The sequence below is a fragment of the Zootoca vivipara genome, chromosome 8, assembly GCF_965207765.1.
Source record: "Zootoca vivipara chromosome 8, rZooViv2.hap1.1, whole genome shotgun sequence".
Classification (NCBI taxonomy): Eukaryota; Metazoa; Chordata; class Lepidosauria; order Squamata; family Lacertidae; genus Zootoca; species Zootoca vivipara.
Window position 1 is genome coordinate 21,983,029 of NC_142591.1, and position 25,010 is coordinate 22,008,038.

Here is a 25,010-nt window from a genome sequence, read left to right on the forward strand (position 1 = left end):
GTCTTTCCCAGTATGATTTTGCTTCTTATACCTCTTATGTTTTGTTCTCACTTATTAAATTGCCTTTTTAAAATTGAAGCCTATTACAAAGATAGGGATTGCTTATCTTTGTTAAGCTATGTTGTCTTTCCCCCCAAAGGCTTAAAAAGTACCTACAAACAGTGGCTATATTTGGTTTTACTGGCCATGAGGTTTAATGTGGCTTTATTCAAAAGGTCCCCTAATGGAGGTATGGACTTCGAGGGTCCAAGCAGGGTGCCCTCAATGGGGTCCCCTGGTATTCTGTGGGCTTCTCTGATAGCTTGCAGGCAACTTCAGGTCGGGCAGTTTTCAGCGGGAAAATGATCAAAGGGTTAACATCATTTCTTGGAAGACAGGAACCCTCGATCCTCCACCCTCACCCCTTGAAACTTCACAGGCCTCTATTTACAAGCTATTTTACAAATATTTTATAAATCCTTAGTACTGTGACAAGAATTAGAAATAAATTTACTCAGCAAGACCAGGAACAGTCATTCTGAAGAAATATACAGACAAAAGTTAAATGTAATTTTCATTTATTTGGTGAATACAAAATATTAAAATTTAGTATTCTGGTACAACACTTCATGAAACAGCAAGCATAAACGAGCTATGAGTTTTAGATTCATTCAATATTAACATTTAAAAGTGCCTAAAGTTTTTCACAGTATACATTTGTAAGCTAGTTTACCCACTTCCATTTGTTCTGTAGCATACTATTATATCTATTTGAGTCAAATGAGCGATAATGCTCCATAACATTAGAATTTTTAGTTTTAGTTCAAGACACTTAAGAAACAGAGGGCATAATCCATCCACAGATAAGCACACTAAAGGCGCAGAATGAACAGGAAAGTTAACATGTCATTAAGCACATGTAGAAGAGATTCCTTCTTCTTTAAACTGTTGATTATTTGGCATGTCCAAATTGCTTTAAAGGATCTAGAATTTATTATTTGAACTAAGTGCGTTGGCCAGCTTGAAGATCCTAGCAGGTCTAGAAAACCAAAGCATTATGGCAAACAGGGACAGCAAATGCTACTTCCAACAGTTCCCATTAAAACAGTAGCAAGACATACATGCAAAGATACTTTTTGTGACTCAGTTACTAACTGGAATGATACGAAGCAAGTTTTTATGCTTTTGCAACAACACCAAGCCCAGTTTATCCATTATTATTTCTACATTATTTTCATCCTTCCCTTCTAACTGGCAATCCTCTCAGCCTCTCAAAACGCCCAATGCTCCTAGTGCTTTTGTTTGGATTGGCACTTTCTAGGTTCATTTACAAAACAGCTGAGTAACTGTACCAAGAACAAGTAAACATAACTACAATAGTATTCATTTCAAGCAGTTGGTATTGTGATTTCATCTATTTTGAGAATCTAAAAATCTATTAAAGTTGGAAGCCTATAATTGAACCAGAAGCTGCTGGACTTGATTTGAATAATGTTCTCCAAAGGGTAGTTTAAAAAGTGTTTCCCTTTTTATTTTATTTTTTTAAAGAAAATCTCGGCTAACCAACAAACTGGCAAGTAGAGTCCCTTAACAGTCTTTTAGGTACTTGGAAAATGACAACGGGTAGCAGGAATTTTTATGAACCAGTTCAACACTGGGGTTCAGCGTATCTGCAACCAATGGGAACCTCTCAATTTATACACAGCAAATATATTCCCAAAAACCACTCAGGGACTTTGTGTAAGTCCAGATTGCATGTAGGTAATAAGATTGGCATGGTGTGAATGAAACCTTAGAGACAATAGATAGCTTTGCAAGCTCCACTGCACCATCATAGTAAGGACCTAGGCACTTCCTTGTGCTACATTTAGTTCTCTCTAGCACCCTATTCTCTCCTTCAGTTTCTACAGTGTTAAACCCATCTGTCTTTTACAGAGCTGGCAAAGATAAACATGAACGTGTTACAGATAATGAAAAAATGGACAACTTCTCTTTTGCTTATAGTCCTCTCCTAGTATCTCAGTAAGGATTGGGGGTCCTTGATCTCCGCTGAAGATCTACAACTATTTAAAGCATATGTCATCGCTCCTGCAGAGATCATATGCGTAAAGCTCTGCCATCAAGAAATGTCTTAATATAGCATTTAACACATTAACAAAACTCACCACATACTCATGTGTCGAGTGGAATGTCAAAATGATCAGTTTTAAACTGGACCCAACAATCTGGTGGGAGAAATGAGGTTTATCAAGAGCCAGTTCAAATATTGATTCTCCAATTTGGTAATCTCCACATGCAAATATCACCTCCTATCTCAAGGAGGGGGCAGCTCATTTAAAGAGAACTCTCCCCTCAACAAATTAATATGCTATATTTAAAAACTGCTTCTTCACAAAAGACTTTGGCCCAATTCATGTATTATCCCAGAGCTGAAATATTTCATCTTTGGATAGTTTTTGCTGTTTTGACTAGACTTTGCACAGCCATTTGAACCAACTCATGCAGAACAGGGCCTACAAGGTCCAGCTCTCTGGCAGAAACTATGTAATAAAGATAATACACAAGCTGGGCCTTCTGTAGGAGAGCTGAGGTGTTACTGCTGTGTGGGAGGAATTTACCAAATCAGAGAATGTGTGTTCAAACCAGTCCTCAGATTAAGAAGTAGATAACAGAATTAACTCTTTCATCACTGCTAACAATTAATATTGGTCCAGAATTACCATCAAAATAGGACACTCTTAAGTTCTACTCTTCTCAAAAAGCTTACTTCTAAGGCAACAATCTGGTTATTCCTTCAAATCACAGAAAAGCAACAACAACCAATAAAACCCAGTTTTCTTCATTAGCACCTTTGCACAGTCTCTTTTTCTAGAGTAGTTCAGTTTCCTTCTTTCACCACCGAAGATATCACCTCTTCCACATTTCTGTGAGACATACTCAGGCCATAGATACAGTCCCATTTAGCAGCAAACTGTCCAACTTTTTAAATAGCACCCATTCTGTTTCAGTCCGTCTTTTCAGATTTCTCTTTTTTTGCCATGCAACGACGAACTATGCTGTCAAAACCTGCTATATAATACAGGCCAAGCAAGCGGAAAAGGCCCAGGAAAATAAGCTGTAAAGGGAGAGGAGGAGAGATCTTATTCAACATACTTCTGCTTAGTGGTCATTTAATATTTTCTCTCATCAGATTTGATTGATCAGAAGTGTGGTTCACCAAGCACTCAATTATTATGTGAAAAAGGACTGTTCTATTAAAGATTAGTCTTATTTAAACAAGGCTTATGAGATGTATATTTTGTTCTCTAATTAAAATAAATTAATGAGTTATTTGAAAGTACTATGAAATATAGTCATATGGTTGGAAGGGACCTTATTTTAATAATTTAATATTTTTTCTTTGGAAGCTAGTGAATGAATCACCTGCCCCATGTATCTGCACAACAATCTACCTGAAGCAGAAACAATGCAAAAGACTACAGAATGACTAGTGTTGTTTTAAATTTGTAGAAGAGAACATGATTTAGGGTTGCATTGCTCCCTGGAGAATAATAATGGGTAACCAGTAGAAAAGTCACAGGCGAACAATGTGGAACAACCTTATGATGAACAGATTCAATGAATGTTTAGCAGGCCCAGCAAGGCTGAGGAGACATTTGCCAGATGGGTAGCAACAGTCCAATTTAACATAGGCATATAATTGCAAGCTGCTTGATCTCAAGATCAAGTCCAAATTGTATAATTTCCAGTTTTACTTGTATGAGTTCAGTAGTTTAGCTATGCATCTGGTTATCCTTTCTGAAATACATGGCAATTTCTGCAGGTAAACATTAAGGAGATGTGAGACATTCACATATGCCAAACTATGGCTTGGTGATATAAGAGCAAGCTCTGTGCTCACATGCTCTCCCTTTCACATCTGACTTTCTGTTTAGATGGTTCCTGGTTTGCTGCAACAGACACACTCCAGTTTGCACATAACCTCCATTCTAGGATACAAGCCTACCATAAACCAGTCTTTCAGTTTGGACAAAACAGCACATTCTTTGCCACAAACCAGGAACTAAGCATGGGAGGGGAAGAAGTAGAACCATTGTTTGGTACTTCATGTGAACCAATTCACATGAAGTTGGAGATGTGTTCTTGTTAACAAAACAGATGTTGCTATGAACAAAAGGCAGCCGATTACTAAAGCTTAATTCAGGTATTGCTGGTCAGAGATTCTGATGATCTGACAAAGTATTATTATTCTGGATGGAACTATAATCCTGAAGCAGCACGTGTGCAGCTTGTGTGTGTTTGTGGTACTTACTGACATGGATTTATGGTTGGGAGGTTATCTCATACCAGCTTGAGCCTGTTTGGCAGCTGCAATGCTTCCTGGATAAGATGGACCTAACCCCAGTTATCCATCTCCCAGATAATAGGGGTGTGCACTGGCTCTGGTCTAACTGAACAACAAGGTGATTAGGGGGGGGGGTCTCTTATTACTGATTTGGACTGCACCATTAACAAGGTGTGCCAAGGCATATCAGGGTGTACCTAACTTTCTGAGTAGCTCTGCTCCCTGTTTTTCACTCTTTACTTTAGTAAGCTTACTGCACTGAAGAGATCTGTTGCACAAAGACTAGATTTTGAATTACATTGAACCAATAAATGTCAGTGTACCACAGCAATAAAAGAACCCAACAGATTTTGAACTTCATCATTTGATAGTACTTTGTTACATACCGCCTGTAGGGCTTCAGCAAGAGAAGAGATAGGCGACATTCCACCAGTCAATATTGTTAACATGTAACCATCTGTGCCAACAGAACTGGCAAATTTTCCTTGCTGGGTGGGTGGGGGGAAATGGAGAAAGTAGTCAGGTGGTTTCCAAACAACTTTATTAAAATAGGATAAGTTTCTTACCAAGGGGCAAGAAGAGTTTAATACTTAAAAAAATACTTTTAAAAAAGTCAGGAATTTTATTTGACTTCTGATCTTAAAGGTACTGTACGTGTTTCTGTTTAAGCATGCACAAGACCAGGCTTCCTCAACCTCGGCTCTCCAGATGTTTTGAGATTACAATTCCCATCATCCCTGACCACTGGTCCTGCTAGCTAGGGATCATGGGAGTTGTAGGCCAAAAACATCTGGAGGGCCGAGGTTGAGGAAGCCTGGACAAGACTGTAACTGTAGTCTGATTTTATAATAATTTTTTTTTTGCATCATCTTATATCCCAAAGTGGTTAAGGCAGACACATGCTTTAAAATTTTTTTAATGTGAAATAAAATGCCTGCGGTACATAAACAGCTATCTTTATATTCCACCCTTTAGAAAGCTAGGAATCACCAATACCACTATTATTTATACTGTGCTTGTTGGCCAAGATTGGCTCCCAAAGCAGTTTATGATTAAAAGGCACCATGTGCCAAACTTGAATCAGGCGATTTATGTCAACCTGTGTAGAAACAGGGCATCCTGTTTCATATCAACTCTACTAATTAAAAATTTGAAATGCATTTTTAATCTGTGCCCCATGTTATAATATTTCAACATTTGCAAAGGGAGAGTATATATTAACTAAAAAAAGTGAAGTGACCTTGAATTAAGAAACACAAAAGAACAAAAAGAGTAAATGACAACATAATTGAAAATCCATTTTAAAAAGTCAGAACAAAATCCATCTTTCAAAGCAAGCATGCAGTTCAGGTAGAGGGACAATTTGTAACTAGAACCAATTACATTGAAGGGCAACTGCCACTTTCATCCCTCCCCAGTTTTATTTGGTGTCTGCTTTAGATTTCTAACCTTGGGAGAAGGGCCCTTTCTAATTTTGCCTATGCAAAGGTCCAAGGGGTAACGATGGCACTGTTTACAACAGTGCAATCCTAGACATGTCTACTTAGAAATAAGTCCTATTGAATTGAATGGGACTTATTCCCACGCAAGTGGACTTAGGATCGTATCTGAAGGCTCTCTTGTATATAAAGATTCTAATATTCAGAAAAGATAGTAGACAAACACAGACCTTTCCCCTTATAATAAACTAGCAAGTTACCCATGTTTTCCACCCACAAAAGCATTTTATACAAATATTGCATTTCACTTACAATGGCATCTTTAACAAGTATTCTGGCCACATGATCAGATTTGCAGACCGGTGATGTTTCTGAAATAAGCTTGGTCTCTAAAATCTTGAGCAAAAGTAAATGCAGAGATTACATACATATAACAGCAGATGAAATGTTACCAAGTATAACCACAGTTCACCCCACATCAGTTAAGAAACATAAGACCATCTGAACATTTTTTTTTACAAAACAAAATATTCAAGTCAAGAGTGTGTTTATAGTTGCATTTGTTGATATTATATTTATCATTAGATTACAAGTGAATGCAAATTCTAAGTTAAAAGTTGATTATTATTATTTTCTTTAATAATAGGAAGAGTGAAACTAGAATTAGTGCAACATTTTAGATGCAACATTCTGCTGGTCGCTTTCATAAACAAATCTGTATGTGGAGGCACAGTTTTCTCATATTCAGCAGGTATCTCTGACACAAATATTACAGAAAAATAAATTGATACTATGCTCCCAGGAGAATTGGCTCTAACTCTTTTATACATGATTTCCATGATTTGTAAATTCTTGCTGCCTAAATAGCCTGCTTATAAATCTTCGCTTCAAGGAATGGATTGTTGCCTATGATCTTGTAGAAATGTCGAGAAAAGATAAAAATGTGAGCTATATTCATTATTGCATTAAGCCTGATACCGCAGAGTTCTAGTGCCTTTTTCATCCTGTCAAAGTGTTTCCTCTTAGAAAACACTGAGCTAATTAGTATCTGTCAATGTGATTAAGGTATTGGTATTGGTTCATTTGAATCACCTGATTCAGTCCTCTCTGGAAGAGTAAAGAAAGGGCTTAAAGGGGCTTATGAGGCAGGAATTTAGTTAAGTTAGTATTGTTAAATATCACTTGCTAACACAGGATCAATATTAAATGGAAATATTTTGGAGTTTGAGGTTCACAAGTAGGGCTCTCATACCTGCCCTAAAGTCAAGTGGAAAGTCATTGTTTGACTAAATCCTGAGATGTAGTTAGCAAAAACTGGCCTCTGGACAATTCATTACTCAAGAGTAATAAAAGCAAAGATGTTTTGTCATCCTAAACTGCTTCATATTCAATTGTTAATACTTTGAAACATTTAACAGATTTTTAAAAATGATTGGGGGGGGAACATTCTTTAGGGTTACAGACCATTAACGCTTGTTTTTTTTACAAAAGGATAGTCTTCTTTCATGTTTTCAAACCAGCTTTCTATAACTATTACCGTAGGAAGTGAAACAAGGATTGTGAAAGAATGTGGAGCTCAGTAGTATGTATATGGCTATCCTACCACCAATTCAAAAGCAAGATTAAAGGCAAACTCAAAAACTTTCATTACATTGGCCGACTAAGAGCAATCTGAAGATCTCCTGTAGGAGGGTTTTGTTTGGTAATTTTTATTGCTGTATGATTGTTAAATGTGCAACAAAAATGCTCAGGGCAATACAGTAAAAGATTGATGCAACACCTGACTATTAATGCAAAACCAGTTGACACTTAACACAATATTCTTCCTGTTTCATCCACCCACATCAACCTACATTAAGCTTTAATTTAAATATGTAACATCAAAATAAACGAAGGTGGTGCAATAGAGACAACATTTTATAAAAAGACAGGAAATCCAGGTTCAGATTATTAATCAGACCTGAATTTTAGGACAAACAAATAAGCCTCATCTGAAATTACTTGGTAAGATTTCTATGGTGATCTTATGCCCTAACTATAGCCCATCAGAAAAGACAGGTGGGGGGGGGAGGTTTTGAGGAGACATTTCCTGTGCAGAATATTTGATTAAGAAGAAACAGAGAACCTGCTGGAGGATTTTCCTTCAAATTCTACCTAATGCTACCCTGTGGATGGATAAGACAAGAAATTAGGCAAATGAATTAATAACGTTAGTCCTGTATCAAGCAAAGTGTGAGTTGAGTGTAAATATTTTTGTCCTACACGTTCACTGTTGGTTTCTATCTTGCTTATGCAGCATTTTAGTAAGAATGGAATATTAAACCAATTCAATGTGGTATCGTGCAGAAGTGGATAATAACTGCACTTAATTGCTTTTTTAAAAACCCCAAAAGTAACTCAAAGCAACTTACAGAATAATACGAGATGAAAACCAGCAGACAGTATAGAATCAGTTAAAGCAAAAGAAAAAAAAGAGTTATATCAAAATAGTGTTATATGAATATTTTCAAGATAGGTTTTGTTTTTTAAAACCTAAAAAGCCATATATATGGATGAAGTTAACTTTTTGGAATATTCCATCTCTTAAGATTTAAAAGTTTTTCTGCTAATTTATATAAAATTTATTTTACCAAATGAAAGTAAAAAAATGTTCAATATGGTTCTAGAGGCAGGTGCTGAACCCTGGAAGAAAAAGTCCCTCCTATGAGTGATCTGGTGACAATGAGCAAGATCATATGGTATATCTGTCATAGACCAGGAAAATGTAAAAGCTAACAAATGCAAACAAGAATGAAGAATGTTTAAGCACATCATGGGATCATTTTTTTTTGTTTCGTACCTATCGATCCTTTTACTTTATGTAAGTATTTTGCAAGACAATAAAAAGGAACAAAAAATTACCTTTGTCTGACTTTCCTCTGCATAGCCAGGTGTGTCTGTATCTGGAGGATAGGCAACTGTTATGTAGATATTATAGGGCTTTACCTGTTACATTGAGAAAAATATTTAGTTCACGTTATAATATATTGAGCTTTCCCATGCTTACTTGTTTTCACAAAGATATACAACGTAATATGCACAAAGAGGCATATAGTGGGATTGTATTTTACAGATATTTTACTTGCGCACAGGGGTGTCATCCCTGAGGGGGGGTGACAAAAAGGCACACCACGGGGGCTTGCCCCACCCCGCCCCCGTGCGCGGTGGATGCCCCCACCCCCGAGTGCACGGCATGGGCTCTGGACACCCATGCAGCTAACTCCGCCACTCTCCCTGCCTTAGCTGGAGACGGACAAGAGGGGGGAGAACAGGACCCTTTGGTTTGATCAGGCAAGGCTATTCTTACGTAGCAGGGATATTTGCAATAAAGCTACCAAGACGTTCCCCCACCCTGCTTTTCTATGTCCATATGATTATTGCGGTCCATGTATACCAGGTATTCAGGAACTATACAGTAATAACAAACAAACAAACAAACATGTCTTTCAAACACAGAAGCTGGATGATGCGTTCTCAGTTTGATTATGCCAAGAGATACATCAGTGCCTCCTAACACCCCAAAGAAACACAAGTTAAGATTCATACATCAACATTGCAGGAGAGAATTAATATAAGAATGTATTCACGTTAGCATGAAAATTGTTTCTCATTGTTCAGTGAGCTGCTGAGACGCTGCTTAAGCAACTGTGCCCTCCTTTGCATGTCTACTTAGAAGTACCGTAATCTGCACTGAGTTCCATGGGAATTCTTCCCAGGAAAGCAGGTGTAAAACAGCAGCCTAAGAACATCAGTTTCTTTTTGAAATGGTCCATTTAATTAAAACAACAGCCCAATAGTTGAAGTTGAACAAACTTTTTTGGACTAACTCAAATGTCTCAAAAGAATGAGCAAGCATTTCAGTTGCAGAGCGGCTCAGGGCAGATACTAAGAAAAAACACAAGGGGGAGGGACAGGGAAATGGCCCTTTGAAAGGGACTTGTGCTTCTGATATGGTGCATTACACGGTCAGCTTCAAAACAAGGGCTGAGGGGCTAGCCTGTGTCCCTCCAGATGTTGCTGGACTACGTCCCCCACTGGTCCCAGCTAGTATGGCCAATAGGAATGATGGGAGTTGTAGTCCAGCAACATCTGGAGGGACACAGATTAGCCACCTGTTTTAAACGGCATTGTAAAAATTAAGGGAGCTGCACCGAACCATAAGGAAAACACACATCCTTATTAAGGCAATTCCATTATTAGGCCTTTCTACTGCAAAATAGTGTGCAAAGTTCAAGTTCTACCAGTTCACTAGATCGTGAACAGAGGAATGGGGTGGTGGGTTAAAAGAAACCCCTGCAGCCACAGAGTCTGCAGGGGTTTTAAGTGCTTATGCTCACAATGTTAAGTAAATAAACCAGAAAATAACACTTGCAACTTATTTTCTTATTTTCCCTTCTTTTAATAAATTTCAATGGGGGGGGGAGTGACAATTTTTTTCGCACCGGGTGCCACCTGTCCTTCCTACGCTTCTGCTTGAACAAATTCAACTTTATGCTCTTGGCTGCAGCCTCTATATTTATCTTGAGCAGAAAGCCAAGGAGATAACTTGCCCTTTTAAAATAGCATTCCTGCCCTGGTGAAGAAGGCCTCCCTGCAAAGCTACATGTTGTTTGCAAGCAAGGGGAGCAATGACCCCCTGCCCCAGCCACCCCACCAGCCGCTACTGGGAGGGAGCTTCTCATTGGGATCTCAGGAGATATGTGGCAGGAAGAGGATCAAATGAAGTGTAGCAGGGGGAGGAACAAGCAAACCTGGGTAAGACAACCCATGCCTTGCACGCATTGCTGTCATCTCGGGCTCTTGCCTCCTCCTGGGGCCAGAGACTACTACGTGTGCATGGTGGTTCTGCAGGTGCCAGCTGGTCAGAATAAGGTGCCAGTCCCTCAGCTTGGCTGGATTGCTCCACGTTGTCAGCTGCCTTTCTAGAGCTCCAGCTGGGCAGGAAGGTGGCGATCCTGGGGATTCTTGGCTCTATGCGATTTTGTATATGCAGGCTCTGCCCAAAACCTAACATAAGATACGACCTGACTGTACTGCCTAGCTGCTAGGGCAGATGTTCAGATCTACAATATCTGAGAGTACAGCAGCTCAATACACTGCCTGCACTATTACTTCTCATTTTGATCCGGTGGACAACTAACCCTACTAAATGAACAGTATTGCAAATCATACAATACAGACCTTCTGAGCCGTAAGGTGTCATGCACTCTGGAATACTGTACCACTTATTGCAACAAAATAGCTAAGTCTATGCCTTGTAACCAGTGTTGAATGTTGCTGAGCCTGCTTGTGTACTTTTTGGGCAACACTATATTGTACAATATTCTTATATAATACTATTAATGTTTAATTTATTCTTTAATTAATTTCCTCCTATGATTTTAGCTATTTTTGTTTATATTTGTTGTTGTTGTTATACAAAGAAACTATAAGATACATGCAGGTAAGGAACAGAGAATCATACCTCCATTTGCAAAGCTTCAGCTAGTCCTCGAAGAGCAAACTTTGTTGAAGAATAAGCAGAATAACCAAACAATCCAACTTGTCCAGCCTGGGATGACACAAACACAATCCTTCCCCTCCTCCGTTCCTTCATAGTGGTAACTACTGCCCGAGTTGGGTAGACACTACCCAGATAGTTGATAGCCATCAATTGCTGTAGACAAACATACAAGTCGGAGGCCTAGTTAACAGATTTTCTATTAACAAAGTGTAATATTAATGTAAATGAAATGAAATAACGAAGTGTGATTGCTGGTCTGCTACTTTAAACTTAAGGCATCAGCAATATTAATATTCATCACCAACAGGTACAATAAAGTGCAAAATTCCTACTATGGATGCTGCTGCTTCTTGTTACAAATTGAGTTTACAAGCTGTAAAATGCTGTGTTATATTCCATTAACATGCTGGAAGGCAACCACTTGGGTGTTCCTTTGATGATGAGCAGTAACCTTTGTGATGTGGTTGCTGTTTTGATTTCCTGTGTAACTCCTGCTGGGAGGACAAGGGTGGCCAAACTTTTAAACTGGGAAAGATTGTAGCTAAGTGGTAAAATACATGTTTTACCTGCAGAATATCCCAAATTTGCTCCCCAGCATCTCCAGGATTGAACCCAACTAAGAAGGGATGGCTAATCTGTGGCCTTCCATATGCTGCTGGACTCCACTTCCACTGGTCCAGCTAGCATGCATGGCTTGTAAGGAATGATGGGAACTGGAGGGCAACAACATACAGCAGGCCATACAGCAGGAGAACACTGAGCAAGCATGGGTGCAAACAGTTAATATATACCATGTTTCTCATATTATAAGACACGTCTTATATTTATTTTTTCCTTAAAAAAACACACTATGGCTTATTTTCAAGGGATGTCTTATTTTTTTCCTCCTCCTGCCGCGGCCGGCATTGCTGCTGCGCCTATCACTATGTCTTATTTTCGGCGTATGGCTTATATTCATTGAATGCTTAAAAATCCTGCTATGGCTTATTTTATGGGTATGTCTTAAAATATGAGAAACAGGGTATAAAGCAATGGAATTAAACCACTGAGCCTAGGGCTTGCCGCTCAGAAGGTTGGCGGCTCGAATCCCCGCGATGGGGTGAGTTCCCGTTGCTCAGTTCCTGCTCCTGCCAACCTAGCAGTTTGAAAGCATGTCAAAGTGCAAGTAGATAAATAGGTACTGCTACAGCGGGAAGGTAAACGGCGTTTCCGTGTGCTGCTCTGGTTCACCAGAAGCGGCTTTGTCATGTTGGCCACATGACCTGGAAGCTGTACGCTGGCTCCCTCAGCCAATAAAAATTATAAGACACAACAGTTTACAAATTACATAATTTGCACCAAGTAGAGAACTAGTAGAAAATGACATTTGCAACTGCTCTAATTTTATAAAATCACTTCTCTGTTTTCCTCCTCTGAAGCCAATTAACAGCCTGGTTTACGTTACATTAAACCATGGTTTATAATGAAAACTGCCCTGGGATCTTTGGATAAAGGGCGGTATAAAAACTATTATTACTATTACTAATATTATTATAAAACAAATAATGATTTAATAATGTGAATAAGCAGTGTGCTGGCACATGCTGCTGAAATTATGAGCAGTTTGCATCTCCCCTGTCCCTGATATGCCAAGGAGAAAATGAGTCATAGCCTAGTTAATCTTTATGTGAACTGTTTACAAGTCAACATTTATAATCATAGCAGCCACTGAAGAGACTTTATGGATCAACGTCAACATGAAGCAAACATTTCATTTGAGATGGACTGAATTAGGGAGCCCCACTTTTGCTGTTGTTATTATTATTTATTAAATTTGTATACACCTTTGCAGTTATAGGAGTATTCAAGAGAAAGTATTATTCCCACATACTTGTTTATTCTTCATGCTGTGAAATACTCTTCTTTCATGTTTATGTGATGGTTCACGCAAACATTACCCAAGGAATGAAAGTTATGTAACAATAGCGTACAAAGAACTTCTTTTTCACAACATATATTAAAGGCCTTTCATAATAGATGTTTAAAGGCAGCAAACATTTTTATAGACATGATAAATATCTAGTAAGAATTATTGTGTCTATGACACAGATAGAAAACATTCAACATAGTGGAAAACTATGGGGGGGGATTATAAAAAAAACCTATTAGGTCATTTATTAGAAATGGACAATAAAATGTGCTGCTACAAGTTAGGTAAATTTTATATATAATTTTATCATTCAAAAACATTTCTCAAACTGGTGAGATTTTCTAGGTGCCGTTGAACTGGTATACCAGTACATATTCAAACAGGAGAAGTCAGGCTCACTTACTTCAAATTTACTGATGTCAATATCTTCAAACTTTCCATTAATTGATGTTCCAGCACAATTTACAAGCATGTCAACTGGACCCAACTTCTCTTGAGCCTGGAGAGAAAAAAATAGCAGGTGAGGTAACACATTTGTGTCCACAAGTATCGCTACTGTCAGAAGAACATTTCTGCAATAAACACTTGCAATTGAAAAATTGGGGGAGGGAGCCAGCCATGTAAAAGCCAGTATTTCCTTACCTGTTTTAGGGCCCTTTCCACATTTGCAGCATCTTTGGAAACATCAAGAGGGATAGAATGCACAACCTATGTGAACAGAAAAGAAGGACCATATCATTTGATTTGTACAGTGTAAAATGGACAAATTTTTAATTCAACAAGTAAACTATTTTTGCAACACAGGTAGGATACATATTTCAACGTGTGCATTGTATGTTTCTCTGTCTTTCTCTCTTACCGTTGAGAAGAGTGTAGAGTTCCTGTTTTCTACATAAAGTACTGGGATATTATATTGCTTTGGCGTTTGAAAAGAACCAATTAATATCCCAAAGCAATAATATTTAGCTCAGACTTTTCAGATGAGCTTTGAATTATCAAATTTAATCCTACTAAGTCAGGATGTGCATGACTTTTTCATGCACTCAGTGAAGTGTCCCTTTGCTCCCTTACTTCATGTAAATGGGGAAGCAAACCTAGCAGTTGCAATTAAACATCACCCCAGGACTAGAGCAATGACACTTTGCTATAATTCGTCTAAGGCAGGCTTCCTCAACCTTGGCCCTCCATATGTTTTTGGCCTACAACTCCCATTATCCCTAGCTAGCAGGACCAGTGGTCAGGGATGATGGGAATTGTAGTCTCTAAACATCTGGAGGGCCGAGACTGAGGAAGCCTGGTCTAAGGTCTGCAGACATCTGTAGCCTGAACAACCTGTTTAGTCCTTAATAATTCAGCTTCCAATGAATGCTGAAGACGCACCTCTTTACCCTGCCTTTAACACATGAGGTGTATATTTTTAGGACCCACCTTATTTTTGTGTTTTAATATTGTGCTTAATGTTGTAACCTGCCATTGGAGCTTAGGGTGAAGGGCAGGTAATAACAACAATAATTCCATGTGGATGCCTATACAATTGAGCTCAATGGGTGGAACTTGTCTAACAAGTGCCATTAGGTAGAAGCTCTGTGCAAGAACATTCACTTGTGCAATGGGGTTTTCCTCCCACTCCTGCCCCGCTATGCACCCCCTGAAATTAAGTGCACAGGAGAGGAGGTGGGTATTGCTCCAACTGGCAAGCTGGAAAGCTAGTACTTATGGAATATACAACAACACCAAATTCTTTCTTAAAGTGCTCTTCTTCCTCTTCTTCTTTTGAATTGAAGTGGTGCAATCATTAATGGACACTTTCGCAATATAAGCTGCTTAGAAGCACATTAGCTAGCTTATTAGATTTGGAAGGATATGACAACAGATTTGGTTGGCATGCATATCTTTGGTATGATAAAAAAAGAGTTCATAAAGGATTTACAAATCATGTGATACGGAGGTCTTTATATGAGGTGTGGGGAAGAAATAAACCGCTGTTAGAAACTAAGACCCCATGGTGGATCTTACCAGTGGAGGTGTTGACAGTTAAAAAGATAAATATGGAAGGGAGGAGGGCCACTTACGAGGAAATATTGAGGAAATCAGAAAGGGAATGGAAGCTGAAACCTTATGATGAAATTAAAGAATTTCTGACTGGATGGCTGCAATATCACCAAGTAAATGATGTGTTTATAAATGATAAAAAAAAGGTTTTGAAGATAAAAGGTCCAAATTTCAAATAGAATTGTTGGAAGGTAGAACAAAATTGTTGTCAAAAATGTATGATTTGTTGTTAGAATGGTTTACAAAAGATGAATTGACAAAAGATGTGAAGATAAAATGGGCAAAAGATTTTGGGTATAATATTGAATATGATGCATGGTTGAAATTGTGGAATCAAACATTGAAGTTTACTGCATGTACTGCACTGAAAGAGAATGTCTTGAAGATGATGTATAGATGGTATTTAACACCAGTAAAACTAGCTAAGATGTATAGGATGAGTAGTAAAAAATGCTGGAAATGTAAAGAGAAGGATGGTGAATTTTATCATATGTGCGAAAAAATTAAAAGATTTTGGGAAATGATATATAACGAATTGAAAAAGATTCTTAAATATACCTTTCCCAAAAAACCTGAAGCTTTTCTATTAGGACTTATAGGACAGGAGATTGTGAAAGAAGATCAAGTATTATTTATGTATGCGACAACCGTGGGTAGGACTTTGTTAGCCCAAAAATGGAAAACTCAGGAGTTACCGACGATTGAAGAGTGGCAGACAAAAATGATGGGCTATGCAGAACTAGCAAGACTGACTAGCAGGATCCGAAACCAGGGAGAGTCAAAGTTCCAAAAGGACTGGAGTAAATTTGTGGATTATATGGAGAAGAACTGTAGAAGTTTAAAGACACTTGCAGGACTGAAATAAATCCTACGAATTGACTTTAGATAGAAGGAATAAAGAAACTGCAAGATAGGAATGGATAAAAAAAACGACTGGGGGGAGGGAGGGAAGTCAAAGCTCGGCAGAGCAAAGAAAATTGTAATAATTGATAAGATGTTTAGAAGAAAAATTCTGTGTTTATTATGTTCATGTGATGTTGTGTTTGTTGTTGTTTGTTTTGTTATTGTTTAAATGTGTTTAATTGGAAAATTTAATAAAATGTCTTCTAAAAAAATATAGAAGCACATTAGCTAACCACACTGTGCTGCTCATCCTTGTTGATGGTTGCTATAGAAAAGATTGTAGTCTCATATGAAATTCTTTTTCTTTTCTCTACCGCCACTTAACTCTTTCTTTTCCAAAAAAAAGCATGCATGACATGCCAGGGAAAGAAGCAGTATAGAATCTGCTTTGCATGTAGAACATCAATCCCTCAGATTTCCCAGTAGGGCTGAGAGAAATCCTATATCAGATTCTAGAACAGATCCCGGTGAGTTAGCATATGCAATACTGAGCTAGATGGACCAATGGTATGCTTTCAAGTATGGCAGCTTCCTATGCTTCTATTAAACAGAACCTAAGACAAAATTAAAGGCTGATGAAGTGAAATGTTTAACAACCGCAAGACATTACAAAAGCAAGAGAGAAAGGCACAGGAGAAGACAACGCCTGGGGCTTGCTCCTGTGAGGCTAATTTTGTATATTTTTTTAATTGTGTATATTTTTGACACATTCATTACATTTTATTAAGTACCAGGAACGGCTCTGAAGACTTCAGTTAAAAAGTACAATATAAATTCATAAAATAAATTGCCAAAGACCCATTCAAATATTGATCTTTAGGGCTTACATGAAATCATCCCTGTGCAAAAATTAGCCTTATTTTAAAAGGCAGGTAGCAAAGTCACCAAGAAAAAGATACTGATATCTCAATAAATTAAGATTGAGTCAGGGAAAATTCATATAACTGGCATGGTATTTTAGTCATATTTAACTGTAGCTAGCACAGAACTTTAAAATGCACTCCTACACCTACTTGGGTTACATGAAATGATTTTACATTGTTGCCAATGACTACTGATAACACCCCAGAGACAAGACAAACTTCTTCTGAAGCAGGAATTATTCTTTTAGAAAAAAAGAGCCCATTAAATATTGTACATCGAGTACATTTTCAGCCTTCTATATTGCAAGTCATGTCACTTTCATGCTTTGTTTAAGTTTTTATATAAAAGAACTGACCCCACCTTTTTCTTAAATTGCAATCAAAGTATTAGCATTATAGCTCACAACACAATAGTACCCGAAGGAGGCATTTGACTGCAGGATGTGTCTAAGATTACTTAGAATTCTTTAAAACAGAATTTTCAGTTTATCTATGGCATGACTATACAGGGCACAATATGCTACTCAACTTTCTCGTATCTACACATTTACTCCATAACTTGTAATTCAAGTACTGCTGCTCTATGAATGCTATATTAAGTCAGAGAAAGAATATGCATTTTCTTAACACATTTGAGAGACCTGGTAGAAGATAGTCATCTTACCTGCTTATCATTAACTGAGAACTTCTCAATTTCTTTCTTTGCTTCCAATAGCCGGCACTGGAATTAAACAAGCACATTTGGAACATTCTGCTAAAACAATCAAGATAGACAGAACGAAGATCTTCCAATTTTTTTTGCAGTATAGCAGCAAACATTTAGGTGCTTTATGCATTTAGGAATTGCCATCTTACTTGGTCAATTTATTGCCAATTCTATAAATATTTACAACATTCTGCTTTAGCCAACATGAATTAAATCTACTGTTATACTTTATTTTCAGAAGTTTGCTTTGGCTTTGCCTATATGACATATGCAGTACCATCCTGTGTATATCTAATTAAGGGGTAAAGCCTTACTATATTCAATGAGTCTCACTCCTACAGAAGTGTGTATATGACTGTAGACAACAGGCTGTATACAATAGTTATCCTGCGCAAAGACTTCTGCCTGAACAATGTGACTTCCACTCCCCCTCCCTGTACCCTGTAAGAGGGGTGGGCCCAACCCTCCAGCTGGAAGTCCTGTTGCAGAAGAGATGCAGAAGTCCTGTTGCACAGGTGGGAATCCTTGCATTAATGGGATGACTTCACTGGATACAACACTTAGTTCTTAATCTAGCACATCCCAAAATACTAAGTGTATTGTATTAAAGGTAAAGGTAAAGGGGCCCCTGACCATCAGGTCCCGTCGTGTCCGACTCTGGGGTTGCGGCGCTCATCTCGCTCTATAGGCCGAGGGAGCCGGCGTTTGTCCGCAGACAGCTTCCGGGTCATGTGGCCAGCATGACAAAGCTGCTTCTGGCGAACCAGAGCAGCGCACGGAAACGCTGTTTACCTTCCCGCCGGAGCAGTCCCTATTTATCTACTTGCACTTTGATGTGCTTTCGAACTGCTAGGTGAGCAGAAGCTGGGACCGAGCAATGGGAGCTCACCCCGTTGCAGGGACTCGAACCGCCGACCTTCTGATCAGCAAGTCCTAGACTCTGTGCTTTAACCCACAGCGCCACCTGGGTCCCTGTATTGGGAAGTTTTACTAATCTTTACTTACCTTGTAATACAAGTGTATTGTATTACAAGGTAAGTAAAGATTAGTAAAACTTCCCAATACACACATGTACTAGTTACAAGAATTCAGGCAGGTAACTGAATTCTTTTAACAAAAAAACATTTGTCAGCCTACGGCTAACACCACACCCTACCATGGGACTCTATGCAAACTCCTGTTAAGAAATGGAAGAACTGCAATTCTAGCTATCACTGCTCAAGACAATTCCCCACATACCATTTTAACTCCACACACACAGCCTTGAAGACCAAACTCCAGTTAAGTGTTCTACTGTGGTGGAATTTTTTAGTTGAGCCTTTTGATAGGCTCTTAGGTTATCTGCTGGTTTCTATTATTTCTTTCTTTTACTGCTGCTTGAAAACTAACCAGACAATAAAACAATTTAAATTTTAATGACTTCTATTTTATTTGTAAACTGCTTTGCATTTGATTTTATCATAGAAAGGTGGGCTATAAATGCTTCGAATAAATTAAAAAATGGCAGCTTATAAGCAGCACATCCTCAATCAAAACAATATAGAGAAAGAGAAGATATTTCAACTTACCAACAAAAATTTTATGTATCAGCTAACTGCAAGACTTAAATATTAATCTTGCTTTAAAGCTTGTTGTTTCTCCCAATTCCAAAGACTGGAATTTTATATTTTGTACTCTGTTATACTAGACTTTAGAAACAAACCAAGGATGGCTTTGAGTGTATTAAGCAGAAGAGAGTGGATATGCAAGTAAATTCCCCTTTCATATGTTCACAGTAGAAAAGAGTGCAAAAAGTGAGAGTATCACTCTCTGCTTTGGTGCAATATCCAAGATACTAGCAAAGCAGAAAACAATTTTTAAAACATGAATGCTGCTCATATCCCACTTTCCTGAAGAAATGGTTAGAGTGCCTCTGAATCTACAGGCCAGGTGTGGGGAAACTTTGGTGCTCCAGATGTTGTTGACGACACCTCCCTTTATCCCAGGGCCATTGCCCATGCTTGCTGGAATAGGAGTTGTCATTCAACTACATCTGGAGAGCAAAAGGTTCCCCACACTCACCATAGGTAAATGGTTATAAATGGAATAGCCAATAGAATAAGCAGCTTGGCTTTGGCTTAATATTCTCGCTAACTCAAAGGTTGTATTCAAACTCAAACAGCCATTTATTTATTCTGGAGAAACAAATGGGCCCCAATCCGGATAAAATTAGTATAGTAATCACTAATTTAAGCCCTGTAGAATTCAAATTTGGTGAACTTTAGTGGGAATGGAGCCAAGGATTTTAACTATTTAATTAAATACTAGGGCTTTAGTTATAATTATTGTTGCTTCAAACCCTTTCATTAACAGCTTCAGGGCATCATAACTGTTAAATAAGCATGCTAGAAATTTACCTCATTTCTTGCAATAAGTGTTATAAAAGCCCCTTGCTTAAAGCATTCGATGGCAACGCTTTTCCCAATGCCACTGGAACCACCGGTTACCTTTTAAGAGAAGGGGGGAAGCATATAGATTAAATTGATAAACTTGACAGCAGTTATTATAACTGTAAGCCTTTAAGAGAAGAGAGTGGGTCAAACTCTGGGCCTGTTCACATGTGTGCAATAGTGTTTCCCCTCCGTAAGTAATGAGATGCCTCCTGGTGTCATGTGGACAGCTTCTAATGTTACGACGGTCCACAACTATTGCTATGAAATTGCCACCACAATCACAAAGCTGCAAGCTGTCTATGGACATCCCAGCTCACTTTCAGCATGGTAACACAGTAAGGATTACTTTTGGGGTGAGGAAGAGAAATAGCTGCATCTATGAACAAACTCTTACCCCTTCAGTTCCAGTATATTACTGTACAGTACTATACCAAGATAATAAATTAGGTAAATTGGCAATTTAATGAACTCACCTAAGTTAAAGCACAGGCAGCATAACTTCTACTACTTTTGGATACTTGTTTGCTATGCATCTGGACAGCTCCTAAAATATTGTAATCCATTTTTGCATATTGGTTCCTGAGATCAATGTACAGATTCTCATCTATGTTTGCATACAATTGGATGCAATTTCAAATAAGATGGCAGAATGAACCTTTCAAAACTGCGCTGGTTTGTTGTTGTCATTTCTTAGAATGCCCAAGCAATGCCAGATTTGAGGCTCCTAGTTCAGTGTGTACTTCTTGATCCAGTTTTGCACATGCTAATTAGCAATTCCTGTACGATGTCCAAAACATCATAGAACATGGTACAGTATAGGCAACTTCTAGGATAAAAAATGTTCTTCACCCAATGGAAAATCCAATAAAAAATGCACAAGTGGCAAAATCTTTCAGTCCTGTCAACAAGCAGCCTTTCAGTATCGTCTCTCAAGGAGTCCTCTTCCCCCTCACTATTCAAGTCTTTTTTTAAAAAATTATTTTCCTCATTTCAAAGGCAGTACATTTGTTATTTTGAATTTTATTTTAAAAGTATATACTGCTTAATCTTTTGAAGAAATCCACCAGTAGCCTCACAGGCTAAAGCCATAAGAACAAATGACATCCATTGCTGGAGTCCTCCTTATGGGAAGAATTGTGTGACTAGAAAGATCTCACTCGTACAACTGCTTTAGAAGAGCTTGTATGTGGATACGAGGTGAATTAGTCAGAATTAGGAATGCTTGGCTAGAAGTACAAACAATGTTTCTTCTGCTGTGACTGCCATGATGAGGGTTTGTTAGTGCGATTTGGTGCAGGAATACAGAAGGAGGATGTCAAAAATGTGCCATTAAAATACAAATATGAAGTTTGTTACAGAGCAATTCTTTCATACACAGACAAGAAGTTCCAGTTTATTTCCACCACACCTCCTAGTGGCAATAGCGGTGTTGATGTTGCTGGTAAGAAGGGAGTGCAGTTTTATGTCCACAAAAGAAGATAAGTGGTTGCAGGGCCAGTTCCATCCCTTACAAAAGGCAGTGGAAGTCTTACAGGATATAGAATGAAGGAATGAGAGACAGTGCCTGGGAAGGTGCATGAGAAACTGACTTTCATTGTGAACCCTTTGGATAGATGGATTATGGATAAAGATCTACCTTTAAACATGACCACAATCAAGTTCTGATTGATGTACGGCTTATTTGCTATTAGGCAACTTTATCACAAATGATTCTTCTTCTTTGGCAATCACTCATAGCCGAGTACGATTGTCTTCCATAAACAGGGTCTTAACAAGTGAGTCCGTAAGTGACTGTGGAGGCCAATTCTGGATCCACACGTCCTTCCACAGTGGGGACATAGGTTTCCGGGCGGGAGTTGATCACAGTGAGGGTTTGCCAAGCATGCCTTCCTCTTAGCATGTTTCTGCCTTTCATCCTGAGTACCATATGTCTAATCATAATATCATATGATTAGACATACAATATTAGTACGTAAGCTGCTCTGCATGCTAAATAATTCTTCAAATCAACAAAAAATCCTGCATATTCTTTTATCAGCTTACTTATGCAATAACTCCACGTCAAGACTTTATATGCATACCAGTAATTAGCAAAGGTCAACTCAGAATCCCTATTCTTCAATTTAGCAAAGACAATATTCTCCTGTGACATCAGATTCTTCCATTGCACACATGGAACAAAATTCCTCAGAAAGAGAGAAAATAGAAAGATAGGCACAAGAAAGGAGAAATTCAGTTAAGCGCCCACACACAGCCAAACCTAAAATGGAGAAGACCTGCTATAAAATGTTTAAATTGCTTGGCTTAAAATCCACTATTTATATCATTTACATAAGTTTCGTGAACAACATGCTTCACACCATCATTTGTGCACATTATAAACAAAGAATTGGAACCAAGAATGAATTTGACTCAGATTAAGCAATTGCCCCAACATCAAGAATCTCTGCACATGCCTCCATCTTCATAACATGATGTGATTTGTCTACTCATGGAATTGTTACTCTTAAAATAAATAGGACATGATTCATATATAGAGCTTCATTTTAGGTATGTGATTGCTGGGAAGTGATATGTACCCACTTCTCTACTGTCCAGAGAAGGTACCAGCTTACGTATCTGTATGAGGTATGAATTATGGTGCCAAGCTCCCCTTGGATCCTCTCCACTTTAAAGGAGGAGAATATAAAAATATAATTTAGGTATCTTCTGTAAATTCTGTAATCTAATTTAAATTTTGCTATCTTGCTTTGCAGTGCTATGGTCTAAAGCAATAAAATGTATTCTATGGTGGCCAAAGAGGCACAGGGCACAACTAAGAGCAACTGCTGGGGGGAGGAACTGGCTTGAACCCAGACTTTCAACTACATTAGGGTGGACATCTGTATCTGTTGCCCTCCAAATGCTTTTGGACTCCAGTTTTCATCAGTCTATATATATATATATATATATATATATATATATATATATATATAAATATAAATCTATATATATAAAAATGTAAAAGGTCCATGTTTGTTAGGCTCGCTTTTCTGCAATGCAGGGGGTTGAACTAGATGATCCTCAGAGGTCCCTTCCAACTCTATGATTCTATGAAATGTATATGGTACTGATTCCAAGCAGCAGCATTCTTTTTTTTTAAAAAAAAATGCCATTCAGTTTGCAGTACACACTATTAAACCCATAGGTTGAGATTACGCCCTGTTTAAATCAGGATTTCCAGCCCACAGTTCTTTTCCCAGGAGATAAAAGCAGATGAATGAAAGAGAGGGAGATCTAATTTAACGATTTTTTTGGGGGGGTGCAACTAGTCTGCTTCTAAACAGGAGCCTCTATAGACAGGAAGGGGAGATCTAAAAGAAAACCCAGCTCGTTCCTAATATTCCCCAATTGTAAACAATGGCAACCCCCCCTCAAAAAACAAAACAAAAAACCCACTTCTTTTGCTTCAGGCTAAACATAACCCAGACCTTCCACACCCTTTTCTAATTACTAGTCAAGCGATAGATCCCTGGAACCCCCTTTTTGGCGGGGGGGAGGAGGAGACATCTCTCCTCAGCAACGGTGTTAATTTTGCTTGCGCACTTTGAAAGGGGAAGAGGGGTTTGGGGGGGGGAGGGAAGGGAGCTGCTGTTTCCCTCTACAGAGATACATAGATCAGCTTATGGAAATAAAGGTTTCGAAGGGCAGAAGGATGTCGCATTTTTATACTCCCTGCCCTCATCCCCGCAAACCGCTCCAGGAAACCTCGCCTGGGCTCTCACCACGACATGGGCGCCGGACAGCGGCAAGGTCTTCGGGCTGCTAAACGGCAGCACTATGTAGAGCAGCAGCAGGAAGGCCAGGACGACGGCGACCCCGGCGGCCGCCGCCAGCAGAACCGCCCCGGACATCGCTGGGAGAAGGAGCACAGCGGGAAAGAAACGAGCGACGGAGGAGAGAAAGGAACACGCCAACCTCCTCCGCCGACAGCCTGCAGCCAACTGACTTGCTAACCCTTTTCACAGCATGAAGGGGAGGGGAGGGGAGAATCCAGGACAGCGGGAGCAATTGGACAGCGGGAGCGAAGGCTCGGCGACGATTGGATGCCTGGCGCCGAGAGGCGAGCCAGCATGCGGGTGACGTCTTCGGTCGGGGATTGGCCTTCGGGACCTTGGTTGAAGGATGGGCCGGCGAACCGTTGAAGGGCGGGCGGGCGCGCGCGCGGGAGGGAGGGAGCGAGTGGTAGGGAGGGAGAGAAACGGCGTTTGGTCGTACGGTCTTCTTCTTCTTCTCCCGCTCGCTGTTGTTTACCTCGCCGTTGGCTCGGTTTCCCGCCGGCGCAGCTGCGTGGAGATGTACAAAGCGTCCGCGGCCCGCCCTGCTAAATTATCATCATCTTCATTAATAATAATAATATTTGTATAATGCCGCCCTCCACCCGAAAATTACAGGGCGTTAAAAAAAAGGGGGCAATATTGGAACGCAGATTACCTCGTAATAAAAAGCAATAAAAAGCCAATAACACACACTCCCACACATACACGTTTAAAAGGGCATACAAGCTCTGTTACTCAGGTGCAGAATTGGGCCCCGGTACTCACCTCAGCCCGAAACTGATTACTGTATATTCATGACAACAACGTCATAGGTTGTCATCTATGTCGGGTGCATGAGGTGGCAGCTAGCCCTGGGCTGTTTTGCCTCGTGATTCAGCACCGGAGGCATCCAGGTCTCCATGTGCCTCCTGTCAGGCCATGTCCCCAGTAATGATGGGTCGTTAACAGGTGAGGCCAGGTGAGGCAACTGCCTCAGACGGCAGGATCCGCTGGGCCAGCAGATCCTGATGTAGGTCCTTGCC

The 25,010-nt window shown here is 39.2% G+C and overlaps 1 protein-coding gene across 1 annotated transcript; it reads right to left on the minus strand.

The window, feature by feature from the left end:
* Positions 1-540: 540 nt before the first annotated feature.
* Positions 541-24,285, minus strand: KDSR (3-ketodihydrosphingosine reductase). Its single transcript, XM_035124974.3, has 10 exons — positions 23,935-24,285; positions 20,135-20,224; positions 17,697-17,753; positions 13,857-13,922; positions 13,618-13,713; positions 11,267-11,458; positions 8,665-8,748; positions 6,076-6,159; positions 4,711-4,812; positions 541-3,094 (listed from the first exon to the last, which is right to left on the minus strand). The coding sequence occupies exons 1-10, from the start codon at positions 24,061-24,063 to the stop codon at positions 2,984-2,986; spliced, it is 1,011 nt and encodes a 336-aa protein (XP_034980865.1). The 5' UTR covers positions 24,064-24,285; the 3' UTR covers positions 541-2,983.
* Positions 24,286-25,010: the final 725 nt, after the last annotated feature.

What these genes read in the sequence shown, in the direction of transcription:
- KDSR (XM_035124974.3), bottom strand. Translation starts at nt 24,063, where the DNA reads ATGTCCGGGGCGGTTCTGCTGGCGGCGGCCGCCGGGGTCGCCGTCGTC. An exon ending in TGTCCGGCGCCCATGTCGTG is followed by an intron (nt 20,225 to 23,934) that starts GTGAGAGCCCAG and finishes TTCTCTTAAAAG; the next exon opens with GTAACCGGTGGTTCCAGTGG. An exon ending in TGGAAAGGGCCCTAAAACAG is followed by an intron (nt 13,714 to 13,856) that starts GTAAGGAAATAC and finishes TTTTCTCTCCAG; the next exon opens with GCTCAAGAGAAGTTGGGTCC.